Source organism: Trachurus japonicus, chromosome 22, assembly GCF_045865225.1.
Source record: "Trachurus japonicus isolate A0001 chromosome 22, Traja_1.0".
Classification (NCBI taxonomy): Eukaryota; Metazoa; Chordata; class Actinopteri; order Carangiformes; family Carangidae; genus Trachurus; species Trachurus japonicus.
In genome coordinates this window covers 16235832-16261895 of record NC_140928.1, presented here as the reverse complement: position 1 = coordinate 16261895, position 26064 = coordinate 16235832, and the positions used below count along the sequence as shown (strand labels likewise).

Genomic DNA, 26064 nt, shown 5'->3' with positions numbered 1-26064 from the left:
TGTTAAATTAAAAGTCAGGCTGTTTATTCCAGTGTCGGTGCCAAAAGAAATGTCATGTTTACTTACTGTTCTGATCCTAAAAGGCAAAAATGGTTTCTAACACTACACTGTGTACACTGTGGGTTTATACACTGTTGGCAAATTAAGGTGCATACTGTTCCTGGGTGTGTGGATGTCAGTATATGCCTTAGCTTTTGTAAAGTCGTAGGGGCGAGCTCTAATTTCTATTTCCAAAGCAGTAGTTGTACCATCACATGCCGCAGCTTCAACAGCTCATGTATATAAACCTTGCTGCACCACTGTTAAGATAAAACTCCTACGGGCAATTATCTGAGGAGCAGAAAGCCTTTATCTGCAGCTACTCACCCCACAGCTGAGATGTAACATCACATGTCTCAATACCATTTAATTATAAATGGTATTTATGACATAAGCAGCATGTGCCAAATGTCTATCAATAGGTTCAAACAGCTAAAAAATGTGTGTTTTTGTGCAACGGGTGTGTCCTTTTAAAAATAAGACATGTATTTATGGTTCTAAATATGAAATGTGATGTTGGTGGTGGAGCCTTGATAAATATACAGTATAAATATATAAGAAATGTGCCTATGAGCAGGGTTATTTTCAGGCTCAAGTGTAAGAAGTGTTTACTTCTGATATCTCAACTGTATCATCACGATTCAAAGAGCCTTCACTTTAAAATCTGAATAATCTGCCTTAGAGACGGATGAAATCAAATGCAGGCTTTCTACAAATAGAAGAAATATGAAAAGGTTGCCACCACTGTTATTTACAGCTGTTAATGTTGTTAATTTTTCACAAAACTGAAATAAAATGAAAAACATTTATTTTACTTGAGACTGGTCTTTAATTTATTTCAATTTTTTTGGCTGGGGTACCAGACAGATTACAGGCTTAAAAGGATGAAACTAAATTAAAAGCAAATTACTGACATTAAAACGGTCCCTAAAAATAAAATGATAAAAAAAGAATACAATTCCACTTTCTACTTGTGTTTAAGGCATTTTACGGCTCAGAGCCAAAGGAAAACTTTTTTTATTTTATGCAAAAACTGTATTAAAACAAATGCACCAAAATCTGGTCGGCTCTAATCGGCTTCGACCCAGTCCTCTTTGGCCCAGTCGGGTAAACGTGTGGAATATTCAAAGTCGGGTCCTTTGTAGCGTAAAGCGTGAAGATACATGACGAGCTCCTGTTCTGTAGGATCTGGTCGGATCAGCTTACATTCACTACACAGGTGGTCTATCCCTGGAGGAGTTTTCTGGGCGGAGTCAGCCGACCCTGTTTGACTTCCATTGGATCTGTGAGTCTCTTGGAGCAAAGTGCTGTCAGTGTTTGGCTCTGTGCAGCCATGACTCACCTCATCTGGCGTCTCACTGCTTGTCAGCACCTGCTGTGTCTCTATCTTTTTGTCACTATCGCATGCATCAGTCGGTGCCTGATGGTTTTCTCCAGTCTTGTCTTCACATGACCGATCCGACGTGTGTGTTCTCTCACATGTCTTGTTTTTCTCTGCCTCGGTCCCGACACTGCCGTCTGGTAAATCCAACAGGTGTAGACTTTGCTGAGACTGATGTACCTCCACCAGAGCCTGCAGCAGCTCCTCGTCGCTCTTGCCCACCTGTCCCCCCTTACCTCTGTGAGGGCCCCACGCTGAGGACCCATAGATGGGGTCATTGAGGATCGGGAAGCCCAGGAACTGAAGATGGACCCTGATCTGGTGAGTGCGGCCAGTGAGGGGTAAACAGCGGACCACGCTTGTTTTTCCGTTAAAGCTGAGCCTCTGGAAGATGGTTTGGGACTCCTTTCCCTTGGGGTCAACCCTGCAGACGCCGATCTTAAAGGAAACGACCAGGATGGGCTCCTTGCAGGTCAACTCACCCTCTGGAAACTCCCCATCTACTCGGCACACATACTCCTTTTCAAGCTGGGAAAGAGAGAAAACCCAGTGGTATGTTTATCATAGTCAGAAATTAGAAATGGATAATTGACCAAATAACCTTAAAGTCAGAATCTAAGCCTGAACTTACCTTTCTGTCTCTCACCAACTGGTCCAGTTTCTGTGATGTCTCCAATGATCGGGCAAACAGCAGCACTCCAGAGGTCAGTCTGTCCAGTCTGTGCACAGTGTGCAGCTCAGAAATGCCCCGCTCTTTACCAAGGATGAAAATCACCGTGTTGTGGCGGAAGCGACCACAGGGGTGGACTGGGATGGAGGCGGGCTTGTCGACCACGAGCACCTCACCATCATCTGCCAGAACCTCCATGGATGTGTTGACCACAGGGGGCTCGTGGCGGTGGACGGTGTTTCTCATGTGGTCATTATTCTGTGGACAGTAGGAAAACATAAGAAACTGACCAACAGCAAGTGGATGTTTCACCCCCGAACCTTCACAGACCACAAAACACATTTGAATCTTGGGAATTTAACTCAGTAAGAATCATGTGAAAGATATTTGCGTCCGTGCAAAAACAACAAATCCCTCGAAGAGATATAGAAAGCAGACCCCTCCAATATCCTAACGCAAACACACCATAATATAGTAAAGTATTAAGCACCACCTGTCAATTACTTTCTGATCTGATACTTTACTGATCAGATTGACCTGATGGGAGAGCAGCATCACTGTAATTTTCAGTATTGTCAAATAATTGAACATGACTATGCATTAGCTCAACAGTAACACCAAGTTGAACAGTCTTCCACAAAATATGTGACATTTGTGGCATATCTTTTTAACAATGGGTGAAAAGACTGATGCAGATTATAAATTGATCGACCTTCAAAATTACAACCATATTTGTAGGCTAAAGGCTTGGCAGTTCATTCAAAACCATCAAACTCCAATTACACATAGGCCTAGATGACAGTAACCAGCAACCGCCAGTTATATCAACAGTAAACCTTGAGTTTAGTTGATTAGAGATTAGTTTGTCAAGATATTATTTTTTGGCTCAGATGCATGAAATAAAGTTAGATGCGTTTTAAGTGAGCCCCCATTCAATAGGCTCTATGCAAAGCTCCACTACTTCCTGAATTTAAGGCAGCTCCTTTATTTCCTGTCTTACATTATTGGACAAACTGATTAATCCAGGTGTGTTTGACCATTGTGACTACTCCGACACACCTGGATTAATCAGTTTGTCCAATAATGTAAGACAGGAAATATAGGAGCTGCCTTAAGTTCAGGAAGTAGTGGAGCTGTGCATAGAAGCTACGATGCTGTTGAAGAGCTGAAGCAATGCCACAGCGAGTGTAGTGAATGTTATGCAATCATACAGTGTGACACTGACCCTGAGCACCACGGACAGGTCCTCCACCACGGTCTCGTTGAGCTTGATGCGCCCCTCCTTGGCCGCCCTCTGGTAGTACTCTATGGACTCGCTTCTGAACTCGCTCTTGAACACCTCCAGCAGGGTCTTCCCCACCCACCGCCCTTTGCAGTAGGTCTTAAAATCAAAGTAATACGGACGCACTTTGCGGAGACCGCCCTCAAAGTAGTAGGAGGTCTCGGAGAAATGCTCCTGACTGAAGCTGACGCCGGGGTTGCGTTTCTGCGGCGGAGGGATGTATCTCTCGCCCGGACGGAGGTTCTTCCCTCCGGCTCCTCTCCGCCTCTTCTTTCGGCCGCTTGTCTCCGGTTCCCCCGGCTCGTTTTCGCTTTTACGTTTTCCGGTTTCTGCTGCCTCGTTAGCGGCGGCTACCTGCTGCGTGGACACCGGGCTCTTCACCTCCACCGCCGCCGGTGACCCCGGAGCTTCAGCTGCTTGCTCCATGTTGGAGCTGCTGTGTTGTTGTTGTTGACGACACCGTGGAGAATGAAAGAGACGATTCAGAGATTTATGGAGGTCAGAGGATGAAACAAAGCGTCGTGCCACAGAGGTTACACGCTTATTAATTTCAGCTTGACCCGAGAAGAATAAAGTAAGTTTTAAAAAGCCCCAAACCGGGACACTCACGTGCATTTCCCTCTAGGTCCTTCTCGGTATAGTCGCATGCTGATGACGTTAATTTGTAGTCCAATTAGATCACTGTGTAGTCCTAAAGCGCAAACCCTTCTTCTTGTTTGTCTTAAAGGTGAAAACACGTTGTCATCGGGGCATTACCGCCACCAAGTGTTCATAATGTGTGATCTATCTATCTATCTATCTATCTATCTATCTATCTATCTATCTATCTATCTATCTATCTATCTATCTATCTATCTATCTATCTATCTATCTATCTATCTATCTATCTATCTATCTATCTATCTATCTATCTATCTATCATAATAAGACTTTATTAAGGACACAATCAGAGGTCCATAGGGACTAGAAATACATAAAAGACAGACAATACTAACTATCTATCTATCTATCTATCTATCTATCTATCTATCTATCTATCTATCTATCTATCTATCTATCTATCTATCTATCTATCTATCTATCTATCTATCTATCTATCGTTTTATTTCTCCTGACAGTGATGATTCTAGGCTGTAGGGAAAGTATAATAAAGGGACTTTATTTACAGTAGCCTACTGTATCTTTTCATGATTTCAGTTCACTTTGAGACCAGTTTGTTTTCAGTAAACAGTCACACTATCCAATAATTGGGTTTTATTAATAAATCTGACAAGAGCACACATAATTGTAGATAGTATTTGTATCATTTCAAAAAGTGCTTCAGTTTATCACTTTTTGGCACAATGCCCCCTCTGTTCTACATGACGATGAAGAAACAGATCTTATCACAAAATATATATTACATAGTTCATTTGCAAAATTATTTTTCATTGAAACCCACTGTTATGTGTTAAGATAGCACACAATTTCACCAACTATCCGTTCTTTTAGACTAAACTCGGACTGTAGCTCATGAAGCTGCACTTGCCATTTAGCCACTGTTGAGCCTCACTGACTCACTCATAAATAATAATGAGACAAGCATTTTTTTTTTGTCATCCACAGTATCCTTATCAGCCTCTCACAGACTCCATTGGGTAAAAAGGTTATTAGTCCAGCAGCAGTCACTCATACAGCACTCTTGGAAGACAACCTGGTCAGGCAAACAGAGCGAGATCCTCCTCGTACGTTGCTAGGTGACAACCCAGCGGGGCAGGTGGCCACTAGTCTGCAGCTCAGTGAAACCATGAGGAGTGCTATGGGGAGCCGGGGACGCAGCACCAACGCCATCTCCTGCAGGGGCAACCACACTGCAGTCAGAGCTCACCTCTGGGGAGAGAAGGATAAGGATAGCACGGATGCATGAAACCCTCTTAAGATCACATCTGGTGCAGGCATTGTTGAAAATAATCTACAGCTTTTTGTCAGCACATTACATAATTTCCCTTCACTGATTTTGCTTTTAAGATGAGAGGTCATGAGTGTTTTTGTGAAATACCCAGGCCACTGATGCCTTTTATCAGTCAGCGGGACATAAACCACCCCCATCAGAGCTTTTTTGAGGAACGTCCCGTCACTCTGTCGATCATACTGCTCCAAGACTTGACTGCCACCATCGGGGCCCACCGGGAGAACCAGCCGTCCACCTGGCTTCAGCTGCTCCAAGAGCTTTAACAAAGAGGAGAAAATTATTATATGTGTCACCTGTGAACTGCGAGGTCTTTAACCTCAACTGGAGTGCAATTTTTGTCTTATTTTATTCTTTTCCATCCTATGTTTATGAAAGTAAGCTATATGTGTCCTTACAGCTTTAGGAACAGTAGGTGCAGCTGCGCCAACATGAATTGCATCATATGGCGCTCCTTCTGGGAAGCCCAGCCTTCCATCTCCCACTGAGGACAGATGTAACAATGACTTTTATAGTAGCGGTGGAGACCCAACATCTGAATTAGACATGGTATGACCCTGTCATTGGATACTCACCTACGAGTCTGATACGTCCAGAGGAGAGCAGCTCTGGGTCGTCAGCTTGCACGTTTTTTATTGACATTTGAACCAGTTCATCAATGTGTTCAATACCAACCACGCTGCCACTGGGTCCTGTCTACACACAGTAGGAAAAATGCACGCCTTCATACATTTTGTTTCAATTCATATGAGGAAATACTACTTCCACAATAAATGCATTATAGGCATTACACCAATTGGATCTCACCATTCTTGCGAAGCAGGCAGTAAGGTATCCACTTCCTGAACCCACATCCAGCGCTGATGCCCCCTCTGTTAGTTTGTCACTTAACAGCTCCAAAGCATGAGCATGCTGTCAAACCAGGTCCATAGGAAAACATTCATCACACTGTGCATGTATATAAGTGAATTATTTAGACCTAACAACTGTAAAAGACATCTCAATATTTCTGAGAGTAGGCCTGTGAAACTCACCATGTGTGGTGCACTGATGGTCGCCCTGTAGCCTGTAACAAACAGTGCACATCTGTGCTCATGAAGGCTACTACTTTACAGCACAATGTAGCCTACAGTATTAACTCACATATGCATTTCCGTACTGATAGGCAACATGTGTCTGCATGTTTATTAAGTGACCAAGATGTATACCTATGGACTGGGGAGAGTCTGCATAAGGATAGTCCCTGGAGTAGATCCCTCTGTCAGTAGCCAGCATGGCATCAAATACTCTGTCGCTCCGGATCACTCCATGATCTAAAACAGGGAGAAAAAAGGAAAATAACACTGAATTTGCTAATGTAAGTTGAAAAACTTTGTTCTATCAAAGATCATACATTCAGTTCAGTACCCCTCAGCCTGCTGATGAGCTCTGTTTGTGTTTTTCCACTGGACATCCACGCCATGGTCCGAGACAGCAGCACACCCATAGGGAAAGCCACTATTGCCAGGCGCAACGCTGGTCGCATCTCCTACTCTGGGTCTCCCTGCAGTGACATGGTGATGTTCATATGTCTTTTATCCAAGATCGCATAACAGTAACATAACGTTGTAGCAGTGACATAGACAACTAGGGTCATTGGGTCATTCGTAACAAGTCTGACAACGAATCACAGCAGGCAGAAAACCTGTGAAGCAGATTACTCACATATTAAACTGAACGCGAGCTCCGTATAGTTGTTACACGTTGCATTTAAGACAAACAATATTGCAAAACGGATGCAAATGCTGAAATTACCTCCGCACACAGTCAAAACTCACGAATTAAATGATTCAACAGAGGTCAGACAGCTTGTTTACCTTCGCCACGGCTCCTTCCTGCTGACACAAACTTCCTAGCTCCCTCCCGAGCGATCCGCGGGCCGGACCAATAAGACGCGGCCTTTCGAAGACGAAGCCGTGAAGAGCCAATCACACGGCGAGACAGTTTGATAGGCAGTTACCTTGTCCAATCATATGCCTCTCAAATAAGGAAGTGGGTTGTCGTTCCTTGAAGCTTGTGGATAATGGACGCAGTTAGCTAGCAAGGCTATTTAATCTGTAACATCAGAAGAAATTACATTTTATCTGCCGGTTTTCTCAGGTAAGAGGTTGAGAAGACATATTTGTATTTCATTACGTTGGCAGGCCGTTTGAAGAACATTTGAAATACCTTTATACAGGTCTATAATGTAGCCTAGGTAAGACACCAATTTAGGTCAAGTAAGTTAAGTTATATTGTTGTAAATGAAGCTCACTTTTTAATTTCCCTTTGCTCTGTGAAGTGTGTATTGTCTCGGTTTCTTTTATCAACATGTGTTAAGAAGATTTTTCTATCTTCATGCTGCTGAAAGAGCAAGACACTAGGCAGCACACAGGCTAACGTAGAGGGATTTTGATAACTGATGTTGACATCTGTGGCTGCACCAGAATGACCGACCACTTCGAGAGTCAGGAGGTCCGGTCCAGTGGAGAGCTGTGGTCCGAGATCTGCTCCAGTCTGCCGGACGCGCAGGCTGAGACAGCTCCAGAAAACAACACCGACTTCAAAGACTCGTTTCAGCCAGCAGCACCAGTTAATGGACAATCAAATGGCACAGATGTTAGTTCTCCCAGTGCCAAGTGGGAACCCATGGAGGACTCTGAGATCTATATCGCCAGTTTAGGTATTGTCCTGCACTGTCCGTTTCATGACTGTCAGACTCACCTTTTCTTCTATTCACCTCACTCAACATGTTGTTAAATTTAATTAATTTAAAAAACCAAAACAAAGAGTTTTTTTTTTTTTTTTTTTTTACAAAAATAACTCTTTTTTCAATATGACTTAACCCTCCTGCTGTCCTCCTGGGTCAAGGAAGGAAGGAAGGAAGGAAGGAAGGAAGGAAGGAAGGACAAAGGGAAAGAACGAAGGAAGGAAAGATAAAGGGATAGAAGGGAGGAAGGACGAAGGGAAAGAAAGAAGGAAGGAAGGAAGGACAAAGGGAATGATGGGAGGAAAGAAGGAAGGGAAAAAGGAAGGAAAGATACAGTAGATGGAGGGAGGGAACAGATTGGGTCAAAAAAGAAGGAAGAAGTAAGGACGAAGGGAAGGAAGTGAGGGAGGCAAAAAGGATTGTGGAAGGAAGGGAAAAGGGAAGGAAAGAAAGATGGAGGGAGGGAGGGAACAGACCAGGTCAACTGGATCAAAAGAGGAAGGAAGAAGAACTAAGGACGAAGGGAAGGAAGGAAGGAAATAAGCAAGGGAAAAAGGATTGTGGAAAGAAGGAAGGGAGAAAGGAAGGGAGGAAAGAAGGAAGGATGGAGGAAGTGAACAGATTGGGTCAATTTGACCCAGAAGGACGACAGGAGGGTTAAGGTGAAGTGACCCACTTCTGCCAAAGTTGATCACAAATACATACAAAACATACACTGAATGATAATAAAATATAAGTAAGAAATTGCTTCCTCCAAGCCTCTTTTAAAAAAAAAAAGTTAGTTGTAACTTTGAAAGATGTAAAACAGTATTTTTTTGCCTATATGTTGCTGCAGAGAACCGTCTGAAGAAGTTAAAGGGCCAGTCCAGTGATGTGACCTCCAGGGACATGTTGCGTTCGTTGTCACAGGCTAAGAAAGAGTGTTGGGACAGATTCCTACACGACGCCCAGACCTCAGAGCTCTTCCAGGGAGGTGACATGGATGAAAGGTAGGGCATTTATTTGATGTAAAATGATGGTGGAGGAGTGTTTCTGCCCCTTTAAATCCAAACAACCGGTGTACTACGCACTGATCTCACTCTGTGACGAATTCATGCCATTACACACTGGTCTAGACCACAGATTTACTTCACCCTGTGTGTTGCAAGGATAATATAGGCTTTCCATGTAGTGGATGGACTTCTTCACCCTTGACTTTTTGTGTGCCGCTCTGCTCAGTGCCCTCGAACACTTCAAGAGGTGGTTGATTCCTGAGAAGGTGGCCATCAGCGCAGAGGAGCTGGAATATCTCCTGAGGCCATCTCAGAATCAGGAGGCAGCAGGACCAAACCAAACACAAAGCGGAGAGGACACAGAGGGAGAGAGAGACAACACTGATGAGGACGACACTCACAGCCCAGAGAAATAAGTGCGTTAAAATAGTAACCCTGTCACAAGAACTAATTTGGAGTGTATTCAGTAAGGGGACTTGTTAGCCGCTGTGCTCATTTTGAGCTGTATTATGTCACACTACTGCTGTTTGACGGCCAAAGCTTTTGTTATTAGTGGTCAAAGAAGCAATTACAGCCCATCATCATTCTCTGTATCCCCAGCAACTGAGTGTTAAGTACTAATTCAGTCACATGTGTTGTGTTTTGTCTTCGCTCTTCATCCCTTGAGCCACACCACACCATTAAAATATGTAATAAAGAGTTTGAAATTAGACCTGTTTGTCTACTCGCCACAGAATTAGCATCTAGTCTGTATAGAAACTAGACACCTCTGTCTCTGACGTGAATAGCTTGCCATCCCACAAACAGATGCAAAGGTTAATGAAGGACCATATGCAGTATCATCTTGTAAATCAAACTCATGACATAAGAAATGCATTATTGTCCAGATCTGTTATTTTTCTGTGTCATCTATATGTGATATCAAAAGTAGGAATACTCTGTGATTTATTCCTATGACGTAACGTATTGTGTAACATCTTTATTTTTGCCATGTTGATTTTACAGAAGAAGTTTTACCCATGTTGCAATAAAAACAAGGAGAATTGTTGCTTTTTGTCTGCTCATTAGCAAACTGAGGTGCAACTGAATTTCTGCTCCCTGGCTGAAATCTACTCGTGAGGGTAGTGTTTCCCTTTACTGATACACTTCTGTTCAACACAGCAAATTAACACCTCCAAATGACCACAGGGTTGAACTGACACCTCTCTTCGAAAAGAAGAAGAAAAACATATCATTATAAACTCAGATAGATAGATAGATAGATAGATAGATAGATAGATAGATAGATAGATAGATAGATCCCCCCTAGGGGAAACTACTGTGCCACCAGTAAAAACACATACATTCACTTAACAAACAAACATACCATTGCACAAAAACAGCTGTATCGACATGATTAGGACAGAGTACTCAAAAACAGTGAAAGATAAATAAATAAATAGACACCTCCAGAAGGTAAAAAAAAAACAAAAACAGCAACCACTGGTTAGTGATTAAATTAGTTCAGTGTGGGAAAACCCTCTTAGTGTAATAACACCAACCATGGCTTCATTATCTAAATCAGTTTTGGCTGTGGTCCTTGACATGAAACCGTAGGGGACAACCTGATTATCTTGCTGTCTATAGGACCCAGAAGACAGAAAATCTGAAAGCTACTGTACTGAACTTCAAACGTGATTATCATTTTCCTCTCGAGTGGAGAAGACATTCTGCCAGTTACCTTGACATAATAGAGTTGACTTTTTCCAAATCACAGTAAAAGCTTCAGCAAGAATAGTTAGTGACTTTCTAACGCTCCACGTGTCATGGAGTCTTGCTTTATGTTAATATGCTAGATTGGGATGATGGAAAGTGTGAGGCCCCGAATGACAGGAAATGAAAATTTGATTGGCACCAATCCTTGATTAAAATGTAATTTCCTTCTCTGGAAGGTGTTAATAAAGACATCCATCTGTGATCTCCCCTGATACAAACAGTCCCAGCAACCATTTAACACTAAATGTCATCCCTGAAAAAAAAAAAAAAAAAAATATATATATATATATATATATATATATATATATATATATATATATATATATATATAATACAATTATTAATTATTACTTCAAATTTAAGCCAATCTTTATATCAATTTATGGTATAGTATCTGTAGAGATTCCAAAAGCTTAAAGTGAATATTTATCATTAAAGGGGAGCACTGCGGTTAATTCCTACACAAGGAAATGACAGTAATGAATTCTGGAAACACACGGGATCTTTGAGGACTACACACAGCTGCTCCATCAGTGTAGATCAACACTCCAGAAAACAGATGGATGATGATATACACCTCCACTACCACAACAAAGTCCCCTAGCCATGAACTCAATCCCAGCAGCAGCTACAAGTCACTCTGTTTCAAGCTGTTTCTTAAACCTAAGTAACAGTTTCTTCACACACTGACCTCCTGAAACTGGGAGACATCTGGAAGACAGAAAATAACACAAATCTTTCAAAACAGGGTGTTTCTTGTCACTTCCACAGCCCACCACACGTTTCAGGTCCATAAAGTTTCTCAGTGAGTGAGGTTCACCATGACCATCTTTTCCACCTGGGGCCCCTTCAAGATCATATCAAAGACAGATGTTAGTCCCATTTTCCACCCAGAACAAAGTGCCAAGCTCCAGACAAGATACAGGCAGTACATGAAAGGAAAACCAACCAAATGGGGCCTCAAGCCTTTTTTGTGTTGGGACACATGAGCAGCGGTAAAGATGCAGAGGTGTAAGTATATCAGATCATATTGTCAGCACTCTGGACAGATTCGGTACAACAGTGACCACCATTTGGGTTAGTGCTCATTTCGCACTTTGTGTACATGACGGTGACAAACTGTGAGAAACCCACCAGACAGAGGAAGGAACAGTCCACACCTTCTCAGAGATTCTTATGAATCTGTCCCCATCAGTGTCCAGACCGATCCAAAAGCAGCCAGAAGAAGCTGTGTCCACCAGACCTTATCATAGAAATGTAATACGTGAGATCTATGCATTATCTTTACACCCAGAATTGAATATACAAGTGAGATTTTCTATAAAGAGACTTTATTGTGAGGAATACATAAGGTGAAGCTTGTTCCTCTGATATAAGTTGCTTTCTTGGCTCTCAAATGTTTAGTTATATAGACTATGATAATAAATAAAATAAAAACTCTGATAAAATAAAATAAATCTCCCATCTCCAGTTCATGGACATCTTCATTACATTCACACTCAGCCCTCTATTTCCTTCAGGTGGTCCAGAACTAATGACTTTTGTCCAGGGTCACCCTTTGACCCTCAGCTGATGAGTCAGACAGTCACACTGGTTTTGAGCAGCTCTGGCACCGCAACTCACAATCATTGAATTATAGGCTAAGTTTTATGAATATGTAAGACGTGAACCTCTGGAGAAAGACCGTGGTTTGTCCCTTAATTGCTCAATTTTTTTCTCAATTTGTTCTGCTCTCTTACCAGTATGTTGCTTACTGAGCATGTTGGTTAAGGAAGAGGCAGCCAGAAAAAAAAACACAGAGCAACAAGGATACTATTCATTATTCTAAGAAGTTGAAAGCAACAGTGAGATAACAATTTTGGATTTTTTCTTTCTCCTTATCATGATCATCGGCTGCTGACGTCTGCTGCAAGATACTGTTGGGATGACAAGTGACAACGGAGGAGAAATGATCCATCCCATAAAATGCATCAGAGTCACTAGAAATTGACTTCATAAAAGCAATGACACATTAAAAGACCTAAAAGGCAAATTATAGTGACTTCATGGCAGATAAAAAGTACCATAAAACAAGGAAAGGTCATTATAGATTTACTATTTATTACCAGAGAGTCACTATAGTTCCCAAGAGGAATATCACAGGGGATTAAAAATGATTGTTCATTGGGGGTGATAACTGAGTGAGAGTGAAATGACAGACAGACCATGTGACTCACTCCGGTACTGTATGCTGAATGATGAGTGAGACAGAGTGAGTGCACCTCTTTATGCTGGATCAGAGCGGGCTGCAGTGGAGAAGAGGACACACACAGGTGCTGGACTGTGAGACCGACAGGTTGCCATAATCCAACTGACCCCCGATGTCTCTGAGAGGTACTGTTACTTTTAATTTGTACTTTCTGAAATTTGTATTTGACAATTTTGCACAAGATTAATGATAATTGAACTGTTTTAATTATAAGTTTAAGGGGAGTTAATCAATATCATTATTATTTTGTTATGTCTTCATGTAGTTTAATAGTGAACAAATTTCAAAGTCATGTCAGTAAGGCAATGAGCTGGTTCACCATGAGAATGAGAGTATGCCTGTTTTCTGATCTCTTCTGGGTGTAATTTAAACAGATCTTCTGAGGAAAATGCACATAATTTAGTAGGAGAACTAATATTATGACAAATGCTGTGGTCAGAGGGTCTTGCTTGGGCTAAGTAGGTCATTAATGAGCACTTAGTCATGCTCTGCAATAGAGCAGGGAAGGATTTTCATTCATAGTTAATGGTGTAATGAAGCAGCTTTGTCATTTGATTTTGTACAGTTTGAAATTTGACAAAATCTGTATTGTACACACTGATTGTTTTCTTTTTACTGTTTTTTTTCTTAGCTTTGTCAATAATGTCCAATATAAACTGTTGAAACAGTTGTGATTTCTTTTGTCTTCATATTATCTTGCAAATTTGAATGGAGCAGCCGTTCAAGTGCTCTTGTGGCTCTCTTAGTTGCTGTTTTGTTTCTTAATGAACCAAATCTTCTGACTCACAGCTGTGAGAAATACAGATTTTTCGAGCCTCTGTGCTAAATGTGGAGTTTGGCGTCAGTGTAAATTACACGCAGAGATGCATTAGCAGATGTTCAGGAAGACAATATTTTAGGATCAATTTAACTGTAGGGCTGAGAGGGGGGAAAAGTAGCATCAAAATGAAGCTCATGTGGATTGGATGAATCATTGTTGGTTAAAAAAAAAACAAAAGTAAAGTGTGTCTGTGATGAGATGGAGGAGCTTTGGGAGGCAGACACAGATAAAAGAAGTGTAGAGTGAAGATGAGAAGAGGATAGGTTATTGTGAAGGAGAGACAGATGAAAGTAAATGGATTTATTTTTGTAGGACTTACAATAATATATCCATCTGCAGTGCAAGCCCTGCTCAGAGTTCTGAAGACAGTCTGTAATTAGTCGATCCAAATGTGAGTCATCTCTTCATTCTCTTTATCTTCTCGTCATTACAACAACAATTTGGGTTCAATCAAAAACACTGCTCCGAAAATATGTTTTGGCAATAATGAGGGTAAATCAAGCACGATATATGCAAAACATGCAGCAGGTTATTTGATGCAATCTAAAAATAAATTGTTTTTTGTCCCGATTTCTGCAGTGATGGACTGGGAGAAGTCACTGAACACACCCAAGGTGAACTCTTCTACCCCAGCGTGTCCTTCTCCAGCTCCAGCCATGTCTGAATCTTCACCCTCCTTTCCCTCCTTTTCCGGCCTGGATCTCCTGTTTGACCTCAAGCTACTCTTCATCCCTCTTTACGCTGCCGTGGTCCTGATCGCCTGCTCTGGGAACCTCCTCCTGCTCTTTCTCATCTGGCACAACAAGAAAAGACACAACACCACAAACTTCCTCATTAGCAACCTGGCACTTGTTGACCTGCTCATGTCCATCTTCTGTGTCCCTTTGACAGCGGCTTACGCTTTTGACGAGCGTGGCTGGGTCTTTGGGCCCCACATGTGTCATTTTGTCAGTGTAATGCAGTCTGCAGCTGTCTATGCAGCGGTCCTGTCCCTCATGGCCATTGCAGTTGATCGTTACGTTGTTGTGGCTTATCCCATTCGCAAAAGGGCCGGTTGCCAGTTTTGCTGGGCTTTGGTGGTCCTAATCTGGCTGTGCTCTCTGGCTTTATCCACACCTACAGCGCTGCACACTGCCTACCTGGACCTGCGGGCCACAGGTGTGCAGATGTCTGTGTGTGAGGAGTTCTGGGATGGCGAGGAGCGAGGCCGCCTCGTCTACTCTTGTTTCATTCTCTTCTTCTCCTACTTTGTCCCTCTGGCTGCTGTCTCCATTTCCTACTGTGCTATATCCTATCAGCTGAAGCAGAGGACCACATCTGGTTTGACAGCATGTCCCGAGCTGAGATCAGCGAGGGCCATATGGAGCAGACGGAGGAGAAAGACTTTCTTCCTGCTGCTGGTGTCTGTCCTCTGTTTCGCCTTTTCATGGCTCCCCTTACAGGTACGGGTGTGAAATGAGAAATTTATAGTTTCATAGGCAAATAGAAGGGATAGTTAGACATACTCCTACTCATGTTCTTGAGAAAATTGATATCACACATGCTTGAAACGGCCAGAGGCAAATTAGCTTGGCATAAACTTTGAACTCAGAGGGAAACTTGTCTGGCTGTGTCCAAAAGTAGCACGATCCATAAAAGCAGCACATCTAAAGCAGGATTTAATTATATGTTGGGCTGTTGCACAGTGACTTGTGACATAAACCATCATTAAACCACTACATGTGTTTTAATACAGTTTGTTTTTGCAAGATAAAATGTTTTAGAGGTGCTGTTTGATGGCTTTTGCTTCCTCCAGACAGAACTAGGCTCCTTCCATTCACAGCTTTGCTAAGCTCAGCTGATCAGCTGTTAGCTGCCCCCCAGGCATTTACACCATAGAGATGATATTGGTATTGATTTGTAATTTCTTCCTCAGCAAGTTGAATAACAGAGTCAGTCTGTCTGAGTCTGAGAGTCTGTACACCATAGTGAAGGGTTTCACCGTCATGACATGAGTAGCTACATCAAATCACCACTGTCACTGACTGTGAATATTGAATATTAGGTCAGTTATTACTTCCTAAATGTTTATTAGAAGACAACAAAATCCATAGAAAACATCTGATCTGATAATTTTGTTGCCAGTAATTGCTCTCTGGTCTATTTAATTTATACACACAGGCCTAATTTAGTAGTTAACAGAATGTAATTAACAGCTGAAAGCACTGAAATGAAGATAGCGGTGTATGAACAGTAAATAAAGTCAATTATGACTTTAAACTATTTGCTGTCATCTAAAATGACAAACTCCTTAAGGAATAATTTATGAATTGTGTATTTAATGAAGTGCCTTGGATGAAAACTTGGGGTAACATAGTTTTCCTTTGCAGGTGGTGAATCTGATCCTTGACCTGGACACAGACTTCTCCATCTTGGGGAAGAATTACGTAAATGTCATCCAGGTGTCGAGCCACCTGTTTGCCATGAGCTCTGCCTGCTACAACCCTTTCATCTATGCGTCATTACACAACAAGTTCCTGTCCTGCCTGTGTCATCACTTCCTGTCCCAGAGAAGAGGTAAAGGAAAGGACCGGGGTCGCGTGTCAAGCATCCTGACAGTGTCTCATAGGATGCCGCGTCTTCACACCTCCACCGTTGTGGCAGATTTACCAGGTGCTGCTGCAAATAACGTGATCCCTCAAGACAACTATGCTTAACTTGTTGTTACAGATGAACAGACACAGTTGTATTTACCCAAACCTCTGCATCAGATATCTTCGACATTTCAGGTTTGATAACAGTGAAAATCGATTAGTGAAACGGTGTTGTTGGCTATCATGAATAAAAAAACAAAACACACACTTTAACAATCATTCAATTTATACAGATGTAAAAAAAAAAAAGAAAAGAAAAGAAAAAAAGCATCAGTATCAGATTTATGTGTAAAATGTATTTTATATTTTTTGATTTTGTACATGAAAAATATGATATTGTGAGAATATACTCTAAACTGTGATTTTGCTCTTGTCCTTTTCTGTTTTCCATCTAATTCCTGTACATATTCACACACTGTAACTATGAAATTGAATCATTCGATGTCGATAAAATGTCCTCTCAAAAAGTTTAATATGTTTCTTTGCCGTTCCCATGCACTTGTGTATACTAGTACAATATTAGATCTATTTTACTGAATTGCACAAAATAAAAAAGGGTCTTTTAAATCATCTTTCATTCTGAATTTAATCATGGTGGTTGAGTGATAGAGTAGGAACATGAAGAGTTTTTGTCATAATGAAGGAATAATGTGTTTCTGTCATTCAGTTTGGCCATGAGCCGCTGAGCGTTTTCCGCCCTTTCTGCTGCAGTGATGACATTTGACAGAGCAGAACGCAATATGCAAATTCTGAAGCATTGTGTAAATGTCAACGTTTAGATGGTGATAGGGTAAAAAATAAAAGTATAATATCCGGTGTTCAGTGGGATTTGAAATAATATGAATAAGGACCTGAGAGGCAGTTAGATAGTGAGAGATAGCTTTGATAGTCAGTGTTGATTTTGAATGTTTATGCAAAATGGAAGATCTAGAAATCCTCAAACAATATTCTAACAGTAAAGTTTTGAAAATCTGCCCATAGCTTTAGCTAAACTGTGCCTAGGCTACATACTATACATGTATGCAAATATTTCACATGTCACTGCAAAATACTAAACTTCTGTCATCTTTTTCCTTACTTGCACTTATCACAAAAAATAAAAATAAAAAAAATCACAAAATATGCTGGTTTAAAGATCCCATTTATACAATATATTGGTAATATGTTTTGTTTGAATTTTGGATATGCATAAAGAGTTATATTTGTGGTGTCATTTGGCTTCTCCCTGGAGCTCTGGCGAGAACAGACTGGTCAGCCAGTCTGATTGTGTGATACATGGCCAACGACAGGTGCTGGATTCTGGCCTAATACTGTAGATTGGTAGAAATCACTAGTGATGCAAATTGGCGAAAGATCAGTTCTGAACGGATTAAAATAATTGCGCCGGTGTCCAATTTACTCACCTTGGCTGATAGACCCTCTGGACAGAACAATACAGTGCCAGTGGACATGAACGCCAGCCAAGGGAGCGCAAGTTGCCACTGAATCCAAAACCATCAGGAACATCTGTGAGGTGGGCGACTGGACAGCTGGGACAGCAAGAGTGAGATATGACAATCTGATCAGCAGGAGGAGGAGAGAGGACAGGCTGCGCTGTCCTGAATGAGACGGATCAGGACTAAAGGTGAGAGACCAACAGTGGTGATATTTGAAATTTAATGATATTTGACATGAATAAGAGTTTTTAAGGGAGATTTAGCAGATCTCACAGGGAACACTTAGAAAAACCAGATCTTGCAAAGTCACACAGTGGATGGTGGGTGGCATCACAAGGTTATGGAAGTCCCAACGGCTTGTTTTAAGGCACAGTTTTAAATTTTATTATTAGTCCTTTGATACAGTACTTCTACCTTTGAGACAATGTCATTTTAGATGAGTGACCTGACTTTCTCCAGTATAAGTCCTTTAAATACAGCACCACTTGTGTCACTGATTCTAACAGCTCAGAGCATCTGAAAGACAACAATAACATTATCATCAATAACTAAATTTACTCCAGGGAAAAATACGTATTCTGTTGACACTCTATTAGGCTAATAGTTATTATGTGAGCATTACATGATGAGCAATTAGATCAGATACAGGACAGCCTGATACCTGCAGAGGAAAACTGACACAGTGTGTATAGATGTCTCTTTAAGTGAAGAAGATCATTTGTGTCCTTTTAAATTCATTTAAATTCATTTTTAAAGATTAGGCTATACCTAATGCATCCCATTTTGCATTTACTAAATGGCTTTTTTCCCCCCCCTTGATCCAATTTTCTTAGATTTTATCTCACAACAAAGAGCATCTGGCAGGATGTTGGTGGAGAGGCTACTTTTCATTCATTCTGAAACCTAGATCTCTCTTTTAGACCACTTTACAGAGATGAATTATATGTTTTAGTAGCTGAAGGTTGGGAGATGATTGTTAGGCACAAGAATTGTAAGTAGCCTAAGGGTGAGCTGATTAGATATATATGAGTTTACAAGAAAGGATAAGACTGCTTGTCAATGTCATATCAGGGAAAAGCACCTCTGCTAATGGAGGCATGAATTATCCAAATGCACCACATTGAAGGCAGATCACATTTCCACTTACTCATCCTGCCATTCTCATGTTGTGAGCATCTTTCATGAAAATGCAAATGCAAGTAGACTTAACAAAGTCTTCACATGCAAATGTCAGTAGTCTTGATGTAGTGAGCATTGTTAGCTGTCTGAGCGGGAGATGCTCACCTTTTATTCAGGCTGTTGAGGTCATTGTCCTGTATTGGATTCATTTTTAATTATCATAAAAACCCAAGAGAGGCAACCTATGAAAGAGGAGAAAAACAGTAGATATCAGTTGATCGCACACAAACAGAGAGAGAAACAAATGAGACAATTTAACAAAACAATTTGAGCTGACTTTCCCTGTATGATTTGTTTTCTTGTCTCACAAGCTCTAGCTCACAGCTTTACATAAACGGTGGACAGAATAATTAGTGAGAATTGTGATGAAGCATGAAAATCCTGAATATTTGCTCAGTAACGACTTAATTGTTTCCTCTGCCTTCCTGCAGAGAGGATTTTGTACAGACCAAAAGAACAGCAGGATGAAACGGAGGAAAGCTCTGTGAATCAGCAAGCATTTATCTGAACAAACAGAACAGCATTTATCTGAACAAACAGAACAGCATTTTGATATTTATATTTCTTACGACATAAGAAAGGCAGAATATATAGAAGATTTTCTCTCTGTAGCTCATTATTCTCTGAATTACAGGAACTTACCACAAGGTAAAAGCACTGTGCCTGTGATTTAGGACATTACTGATGTGTTGAGGGCAGGAATGATTGAGACAAGACAGGCTACATTGAAATGAGTCAGTCTGTGAACAGCCTTGCAGGTGGTGTAATTTAAACACCTCAGGATGTCTCGACTCAAGAAACACTCCAGCCCACAGCAGTAGTCTTACCTGAGATGCAAAAACCCCATTTGAGGCCGTTTCACTTTTCTTCTGACAGATGGTAAAATCTTTAGTTGGAGAGGCTTTTGGGGGAAAATACAGTTTTTCCTCTTTAACACAACTGTACCTGTTGTAAACGGTAAATGACTATTGAGGTTCATTTAGAGCAGCTGGTCACAGTTATACTGCCTATGTGAAAGTAGCAGCTGCAGCAGCTGCTGGTGGCTCACAACCATTTTATCTGTACACTACACCTTCATATGAACTTTAGTAGCCTATGTTTCATCAGGTTTTACATCTGTTCATTTCAGTTTTTCATTTTTTTTCTCCTGCTGGTATCTTATTACTTACTAGCTAGTGACCAAATTAGACTGTTAAATTAAAGCAGAAGTAAGCGATATTTTTGTGTTAATATAAGTCTTAAATAGTTCTATCTTCTGACAGCAATCACTTACATAGAGTGTTTGGACCGAAACACGGGTCTGTCGGTCACTCTGCTCTGCTCTGAGCCGAAGAGAAAACTTTTCTCGTATCCTACAAGTTTTATCCAATGAGGAGAGAGAACGGCATAAAGGGGCTGTCCTCTCTGTGTGTGCAGCCAAGGGATGCGCGTGAATGTGGTGACGTAGGGACGAGGACCAATAGATCCATGACGAGGACGGGGGCTGCTAACTCCATTGGCTGACAAGACGTTATGGTGCGTTCAGGGCAGCCCGTAACTCGTGTTTTTAAGTTACGAGTGGCCGTTACAGTGACTTTCACAGGTAAAACAGGTCGGAAAAACACGAGTGGGTTGCCTGGAACGCTACAAAGTCGTAAGTCGTGACTTGAAGCTGTAATTTACGGTTTCAAAAGCCTGCCTGGAACGCAGCATTAGCCAAAACGACCGGATCGCTTACTTCTGCTTTATCAATTTTGTGGTTAAAGTAGCTAAATTGTTAGCCAATTAGCAAAGTTGTTATAAAGCAATTAACCAGTAAATTAAATTATCCAACTTTTGTTTACGAAAGTGTGTTTAACAACTTCACCTTTTTACTTCAAATAGCCTAGCACTTTTCTTTTCTTTTCTTTTTAAAGTACATTTTTGGGTCTTTTTAGCCTTGAATCGATAATGTACTACTAGAGGGACACAGGAAATGGAGGCAGAGAGAGTGGGAATGACATGCAAAGGGCTGCCCGAGTCACGATTCGATACAGGGACATCTGCGCCTGCTCTACCAACCCAGCTAAACAACACCCCGGCCTAATCACTTTTACTAAAATAACAGTTGTTATCCAAACCTTACATATTCTAAGTGTTAATCATTTTGACTTTCAAGTGTTTGTTACTTTAACTTAATGACTTGTCATGTTTATCCATGCAGCAGAGGTAGCTACCCCCTGGTGAGCAACCAAGAATCAGTTGTGGAACCTGTACAGGCTGTGACTGCAAAACAAAACAAAAAACAAAAAAACAAGGCATATTCATAAAAACACATTCACTGAGCATGCACACAGACAAACAGTATAACTATACGAGATATCCTGTTAAGTGAAGCAGCTGAACTCTCTGACTCTTATCCCACACATGTTCGCTGTCACAGATGCAAATGATTTACCTCCTTAAGCCATTAAAAAAAAACTCATAATCTGATTGAGAAGTGCCTGAGCCCTCATGCATATTCACCAGTCCTGATTATTGAAGTCAGATGATTTATGTCTCCTTGTGTGTGCTTTCAAGACGCTCACGCTCTTGTCTTTCCTGTCATGGTCTATGCAGCACACCAGATACTGTACATGGGGTTGCAGTCAGTTCAGGTAAAAGAAGCAGAGGTGAGGGGCTCGAGCCAATGAAAAGAAAGGTAAAATAAATAAAATCTAATTCTTATGTTGTATCGATTTAAATACACAGATATAACTCTTTAAATTATAGAAGATTGTCTTCATGCAGCAAAAAGGAAGTTTTCCTTTCATCCATTTTTTAAATTGTCAAGAAAGAAACAACTCAGTGGGATTCGAATAGGAAATACAGAATACAAGCTATCACTTTATGCTGACGACTTATTAATTTACATATCCAAACCTGATAAATCTGTGCCACAAATGTGTGAAGTATTGAATGTGTACAGTAAATTGTCTGGGTATAGGTTGAACTTTGGGAAGAGTGATGTCATGCCTTTAGGACCCTGTACTCTTACAAATCTCCCTGACTCAGTCACAAGATTTAAATGGAAACCAGAGGGATTTAAATACCTTGGTGTACATATAAGTAAAGACCTTAGTAATATACATAAATTGAACTTTCATCCACTCATGGCAAAACTTAAGGCCGACTTGATTAAATGGAAAGACCTACCACTATCCGTAATCGGAAGGGTTAACATCATCAAAATGAATGTACTACCAAAATTTTTGTATCTTTATCAATCCATCCCCCTGGAATGCCCTTCTAAATTATTTACTGAGATCAACCAGGTAATCACAAAATTCCTATGGTCTCATAAACATGTACGAATTAAATCGTCAAGCCTGCAAGCCCCATTACATAAAGGAGGACTCACTCTACCGGACTTTAAACTATACTACTTAACTTCCCAATTAAGAGCTGTATGGTACTGGTCTCATGAAAGAACACATACAACGTCGGGATGGACATAGAAAGGTACCTGTTAAAGAACATCCCCCTGAGTGCTCTCCCTTTTATTGCAACACAGGGCAAAGATTTCACATCAAACCCAATAATCAGACATACTATTTTGTGTTGGCAGAAATGCCACAACCTCATGGGTATTGAAAATATGATTTCTGTTAGAAGTCCCTTGTGGATCAGCCTTTCTCCACATGAGTTTATGTTCGACCAGATATCCTGCATTTGGCGAGACCGTGGCATTCAAGTGCTGGGTGACATTTGTAAAGACGGCCTAGTTGGTGAATATTCAGAAATTTGTAAACGCTACAATTTACCCTCCTCACACCTTTTTAAATTTTTACAGATAAGAAACTGGATTAAAGTTACATGTGCTGAATTCCCTAGAATTGGTGACACTCCCTTGGGTAAATTAATACAACTATCTGACTCACCAACTGGGTTGATCTCAAAACTTTATAAAACGATTAATGAATATGTGGATTATAATCATTTGAATCTCAAACAGAAATGGGAAAATGACTTGAATACCAGTTATAGTAATCAAGAATGGGAAACTATCCTTAGAAACTCTCAAACTTTTTTAACTTCAACTAAGCATAGAATGATTCAATTTAACATTTTGCACCGCACATATTATACCCCCGATAGACTACACCACATGTATCAATCTGTAACTTCATGTTGCCCAAGATGTACTGCCAGGGACGGCAACCTGGTTCATATGTTGTGGGAATGTGTGAGCCTTCAACCGTTCTGGCAGGGCATCTGTGGCATCTTGTCTAGGATACTCAAAAAAACAGTTACTGCAGATCCCTAGTGCTCATTCTAGGGGACTTGGCCAGACTTCCTGGTTTACTCTGCATCAGAAAAGGCTTATTCTGCTCTCCACGACAGCCGCTAAAAAATGTATTTTAACAAATTGGAAGTCAACAACTCCACCATCTCTAAAACAATGGTGGAATGAAATTTTATCATATTGCACACCCGAGAAAATCATGTACAGTGTGAGGGGTAAACCAGAAATATTCCTCAATATATGGGGGCCTCTGATGAAAATAATCCCCCAAATCGAAGCTTCCATTGATTGAATGTAATCATGTAAAATTATGTATAATCATGTATAATTATGGCACATGTCTCAAATTGCTCTTTATCGTATGTATTTTTCATATCCTGCGCGGTCTGGCGGGGGGTGGGTAGGGTATGGGAATGTGTTTGTGTGGACTGTCTGTCTTTAAATGTTTTGTAAATGTTATAATTGCAAATAAAAACAAGTTAAAAAAAAAAAAAAAAAAAAAAAAAAAAAAAGAAAGAAACAACAAACAGCAAGAATGCACCTGACTGAGGGAGACAATTGATTGATCAAATCAATTTTGTCATCATAACGCAGAAGCTTCAGAAACCTCATTAAGTTTGTAATGTGGACACAGCTTTATGCCTCAAGTCTGTAGTCGGTTAATAAATGACGTGTGCCAGTGCTGTCTTTATAATGTTTTTTGTCCCAGAGCATTAACCTCACTCATACAACATTTGACACATTAGCATTAAGATAATATAAAACACCTCTCAGTGCTGTGATGCTCCGATTACTGTGAAAACAAAAACAAAACATGCCAGACATAAAAACACTGGCAAAGTGAGCCACCGTGTGGACAACAGCAGTTACTACAGCTGTCAACCTGCCAAGGAAACTAGATGCAAGACCATTAAGAAAAAAAACAAAAACAGCTCAAACATGTTCAAACTCATATATTATTTATTACAATTAAATATTTTTCTTATATTACAGAGGTCCATTTGAAACCATACAAATAATCTGTGCTGTGATTAATATTTCCAAGATATCTCCAAAATGCCATGCAAAGAATTTAAACATAAATTCACATCAGAAGAACCAAAGTTTAGGTTTTTGTACACCTGGGAATGAAGTTAAATTCAGTTCAATACCCTCCTCCTCGCTCTCTCTCTCTCTCTTTCTCACTCTCTCACGCTTTCTCTCTCTCTTTTTGGTGCAAACATTTCTTTGTGGTGATTCAAGATCAGACCAGTGTCATCTGACAAAAATGAAAGGCATTTGGAAGGTGAGTAAAAACAACAGCAACCGCTCGTCCTTCTCTCAGTGGAAAACGCTTGGAATACATATATATACGGGTTAATGGGAATAGGCACAGAGGACCAACTAAGACATAAGTATCACACTTCTTGATTAAACATAATAGTTTGCTGAGTGATTCCTAAGGCCATGATATGAGCTGTGTGTGGCTTCTAACACTGATCCAGAAACCCTGATTGGATCTGAAATTGAAATCAAACCAAATGTAATTTTCTCAGCTCTGCTTTGTAGTATTGTGCTGTGTGGGCTTCACTGCACCTGTCAGTGGTTGCGTGTGGGTGGGGGAGTCTTTCTAACATTTTCATACAGACTGATAACCTTTGGTTTACTGAGAAAAGGCAGATTAATGACAGGGTCTATTCTCTTGATTTGGTAAACTGAATTAACCAACGTGAATATCTTCATCCAAGATGACTTGTTACGGTAAATCTTATTTTTGTAAAAAAAAAAAAAAAAAAGATGGGCCCCACCCTTTGTAAAGCAGAAGCAGACAGGATGTGGGCAGTTTCAAGTGATATTCCACCCTAAACCTTTTCCACCGTCTGACTATCAACAGTGCTTGTGGATACGAAATATTCAAATGGCGACACATTTCAAAGCAGAGTAAAAAACATTTCTTCTCAAAGATTACTGCACAATCCATTTTCCTGCTGTCCCCGGCAAAGCACACACATCGTCTGTGTGCTGAGCTCTCACCATCCACAAAGCTCTGCCAAAAAGTTTCTTTAGATATATTTTTGGCAAATAAAGTGGTTGTTTGGAACATAACGAGCATGCAGATGGACAGCCAGCAAGTGGATTATGTTGAAGAAGTGATCTGAGGAGTGTCTATCGATTTATTGGTACTCTTTGTACCAGTCCAAGGAGAATTCATCACAACTGTTACAAATCAAGCTAAGCACAGATTATGTTATTTGAGAAGGATAAATCTACAAACGTAAGAAACTTAGGGACTAACTCAGGAAGTGTTTGACATTTTGGTAAAAGTGCGTTCTTGTAGGGAGTTAGTTATTAACTGGAAGCAGGCGGAAACTTGCTTTAACAGTTGGATTGTTACAGATAAACCATAATTGTAATGCGTTAAATTGTGAGTTATTGGACAGAACCTGGCTAACCGGTTCCACCTGCTTCCAGTCTTTTAGTTAATGAGTGGTTATCAAACCCACTTAACGCTCTGCAAAAAATGTCCATCAGCACATTTTTCAAAATGTCAAACTAGTCTTTTGACAGCCATCGTTTTTAAGGTGTTCAAAACCGACTGTGAACACATGCAGACATTTGTCAAAATAAAAGCCTTGATAAGGGTCCGTTTCATTTCATGTCATGTGAATGAGATGGAGATGAGATGCGTTTCAAGCATCTAGGAATCAAGATCAGCACACTAAGAAGCTTC

At 40.7% G+C, this 26064-nt stretch overlaps 4 protein-coding genes and 1 long non-coding RNA gene across 12 annotated transcripts; 2 read left to right on the top strand and 3 right to left on the bottom strand.

Moving 5' to 3' along the window:
- Window positions 1–901: 901 nt before the first annotated feature.
- Window positions 902–4033, bottom strand: rpusd2 (RNA pseudouridine synthase domain containing 2). 3 transcript variants are annotated; one of them, XM_085766964.1, is made up of 4 exons: window positions 3982–4033; window positions 3316–3805; window positions 2052–2348; window positions 902–1948 (listed from the first exon to the last, which is right to left on the bottom strand). In XM_085766964.1, exons 1-4 carry the CDS (start codon window positions 4017–4019, stop codon window positions 1109–1111), a joined length of 1665 nt encoding a protein of 554 aa, XP_085623090.1. In that variant the 5' UTR covers window positions 4020–4033; the 3' UTR covers window positions 902–1108. The 3 variants fall into 3 exon arrangements, with proteins under 3 accessions (XP_085623090.1, XP_085623089.1, XP_085623087.1); XM_085766963.1 differs by having other exon boundaries at window positions 3316–3808; window positions 3982–4020; XM_085766961.1 differs by having other exon boundaries at window positions 3316–4009.
- Window positions 4034–4611: 578 nt separating this feature from the next.
- Window positions 4612–7204, bottom strand: pcmtl (l-isoaspartyl protein carboxyl methyltransferase, like). Of its 6 annotated transcripts, none has more exons than XM_085766938.1 (9): window positions 7025–7204; window positions 6728–6863; window positions 6529–6633; window positions 6355–6386; window positions 6128–6232; window positions 5896–6016; window positions 5719–5804; window positions 5411–5580; window positions 4612–5205 (listed from the first exon to the last, which is right to left on the bottom strand). In XM_085766938.1, exons 2-9 carry the CDS (start codon window positions 6843–6845, stop codon window positions 5169–5171), a joined length of 774 nt encoding a protein of 257 aa, XP_085623064.1. In that variant the 5' UTR covers window positions 6846–6863; window positions 7025–7204; the 3' UTR covers window positions 4612–5168. The 6 variants fall into 6 exon arrangements, with proteins under 6 accessions (XP_085623064.1, XP_085623063.1, XP_085623067.1 ...); XM_085766937.1 differs by having other exon boundaries at window positions 7115–7204; XM_085766941.1 differs by having other exon boundaries at window positions 4612–5241; window positions 7138–7204.
- Window positions 7205–7341: 137 nt separating this feature from the next.
- ccdc32 (coiled-coil domain containing 32) lies at window positions 7342–10088 on the top strand. The gene is made up of 4 exons (XM_085766942.1): window positions 7342–7459; window positions 7786–8021; window positions 8884–9037; window positions 9267–10088. The coding sequence occupies exons 2-4, from the start codon at window positions 7787–7789 to the stop codon at window positions 9454–9456; spliced, it is 579 nt and encodes a 192-aa protein (XP_085623068.1). The 5' UTR covers window positions 7342–7459; window position 7786; the 3' UTR covers window positions 9457–10088.
- A 3274-nt stretch (window positions 10089–13362) lies between these two features.
- Window positions 13363–19607, bottom strand: LOC146963782 (uncharacterized). Its single transcript, XR_015034711.1, has 3 exons — window positions 19217–19607; window positions 17900–18025; window positions 13363–14656 (listed from the first exon to the last, which is right to left on the bottom strand). It is a non-coding gene; the product is annotated as an uncharacterized LOC146963782 (long non-coding RNA).
- Window positions 14486–16590, top strand: prlh2r (prolactin releasing hormone 2 receptor). Its single transcript, XM_085767126.1, has 2 exons — window positions 14486–15305; window positions 16233–16590. The coding sequence occupies exons 1-2, from the start codon at window positions 14520–14522 to the stop codon at window positions 16557–16559; spliced, it is 1113 nt and encodes a 370-aa protein (XP_085623252.1). The 5' UTR covers window positions 14486–14519; the 3' UTR covers window positions 16560–16590.
- Window positions 19608–26064: the final 6457 nt, after the last annotated feature.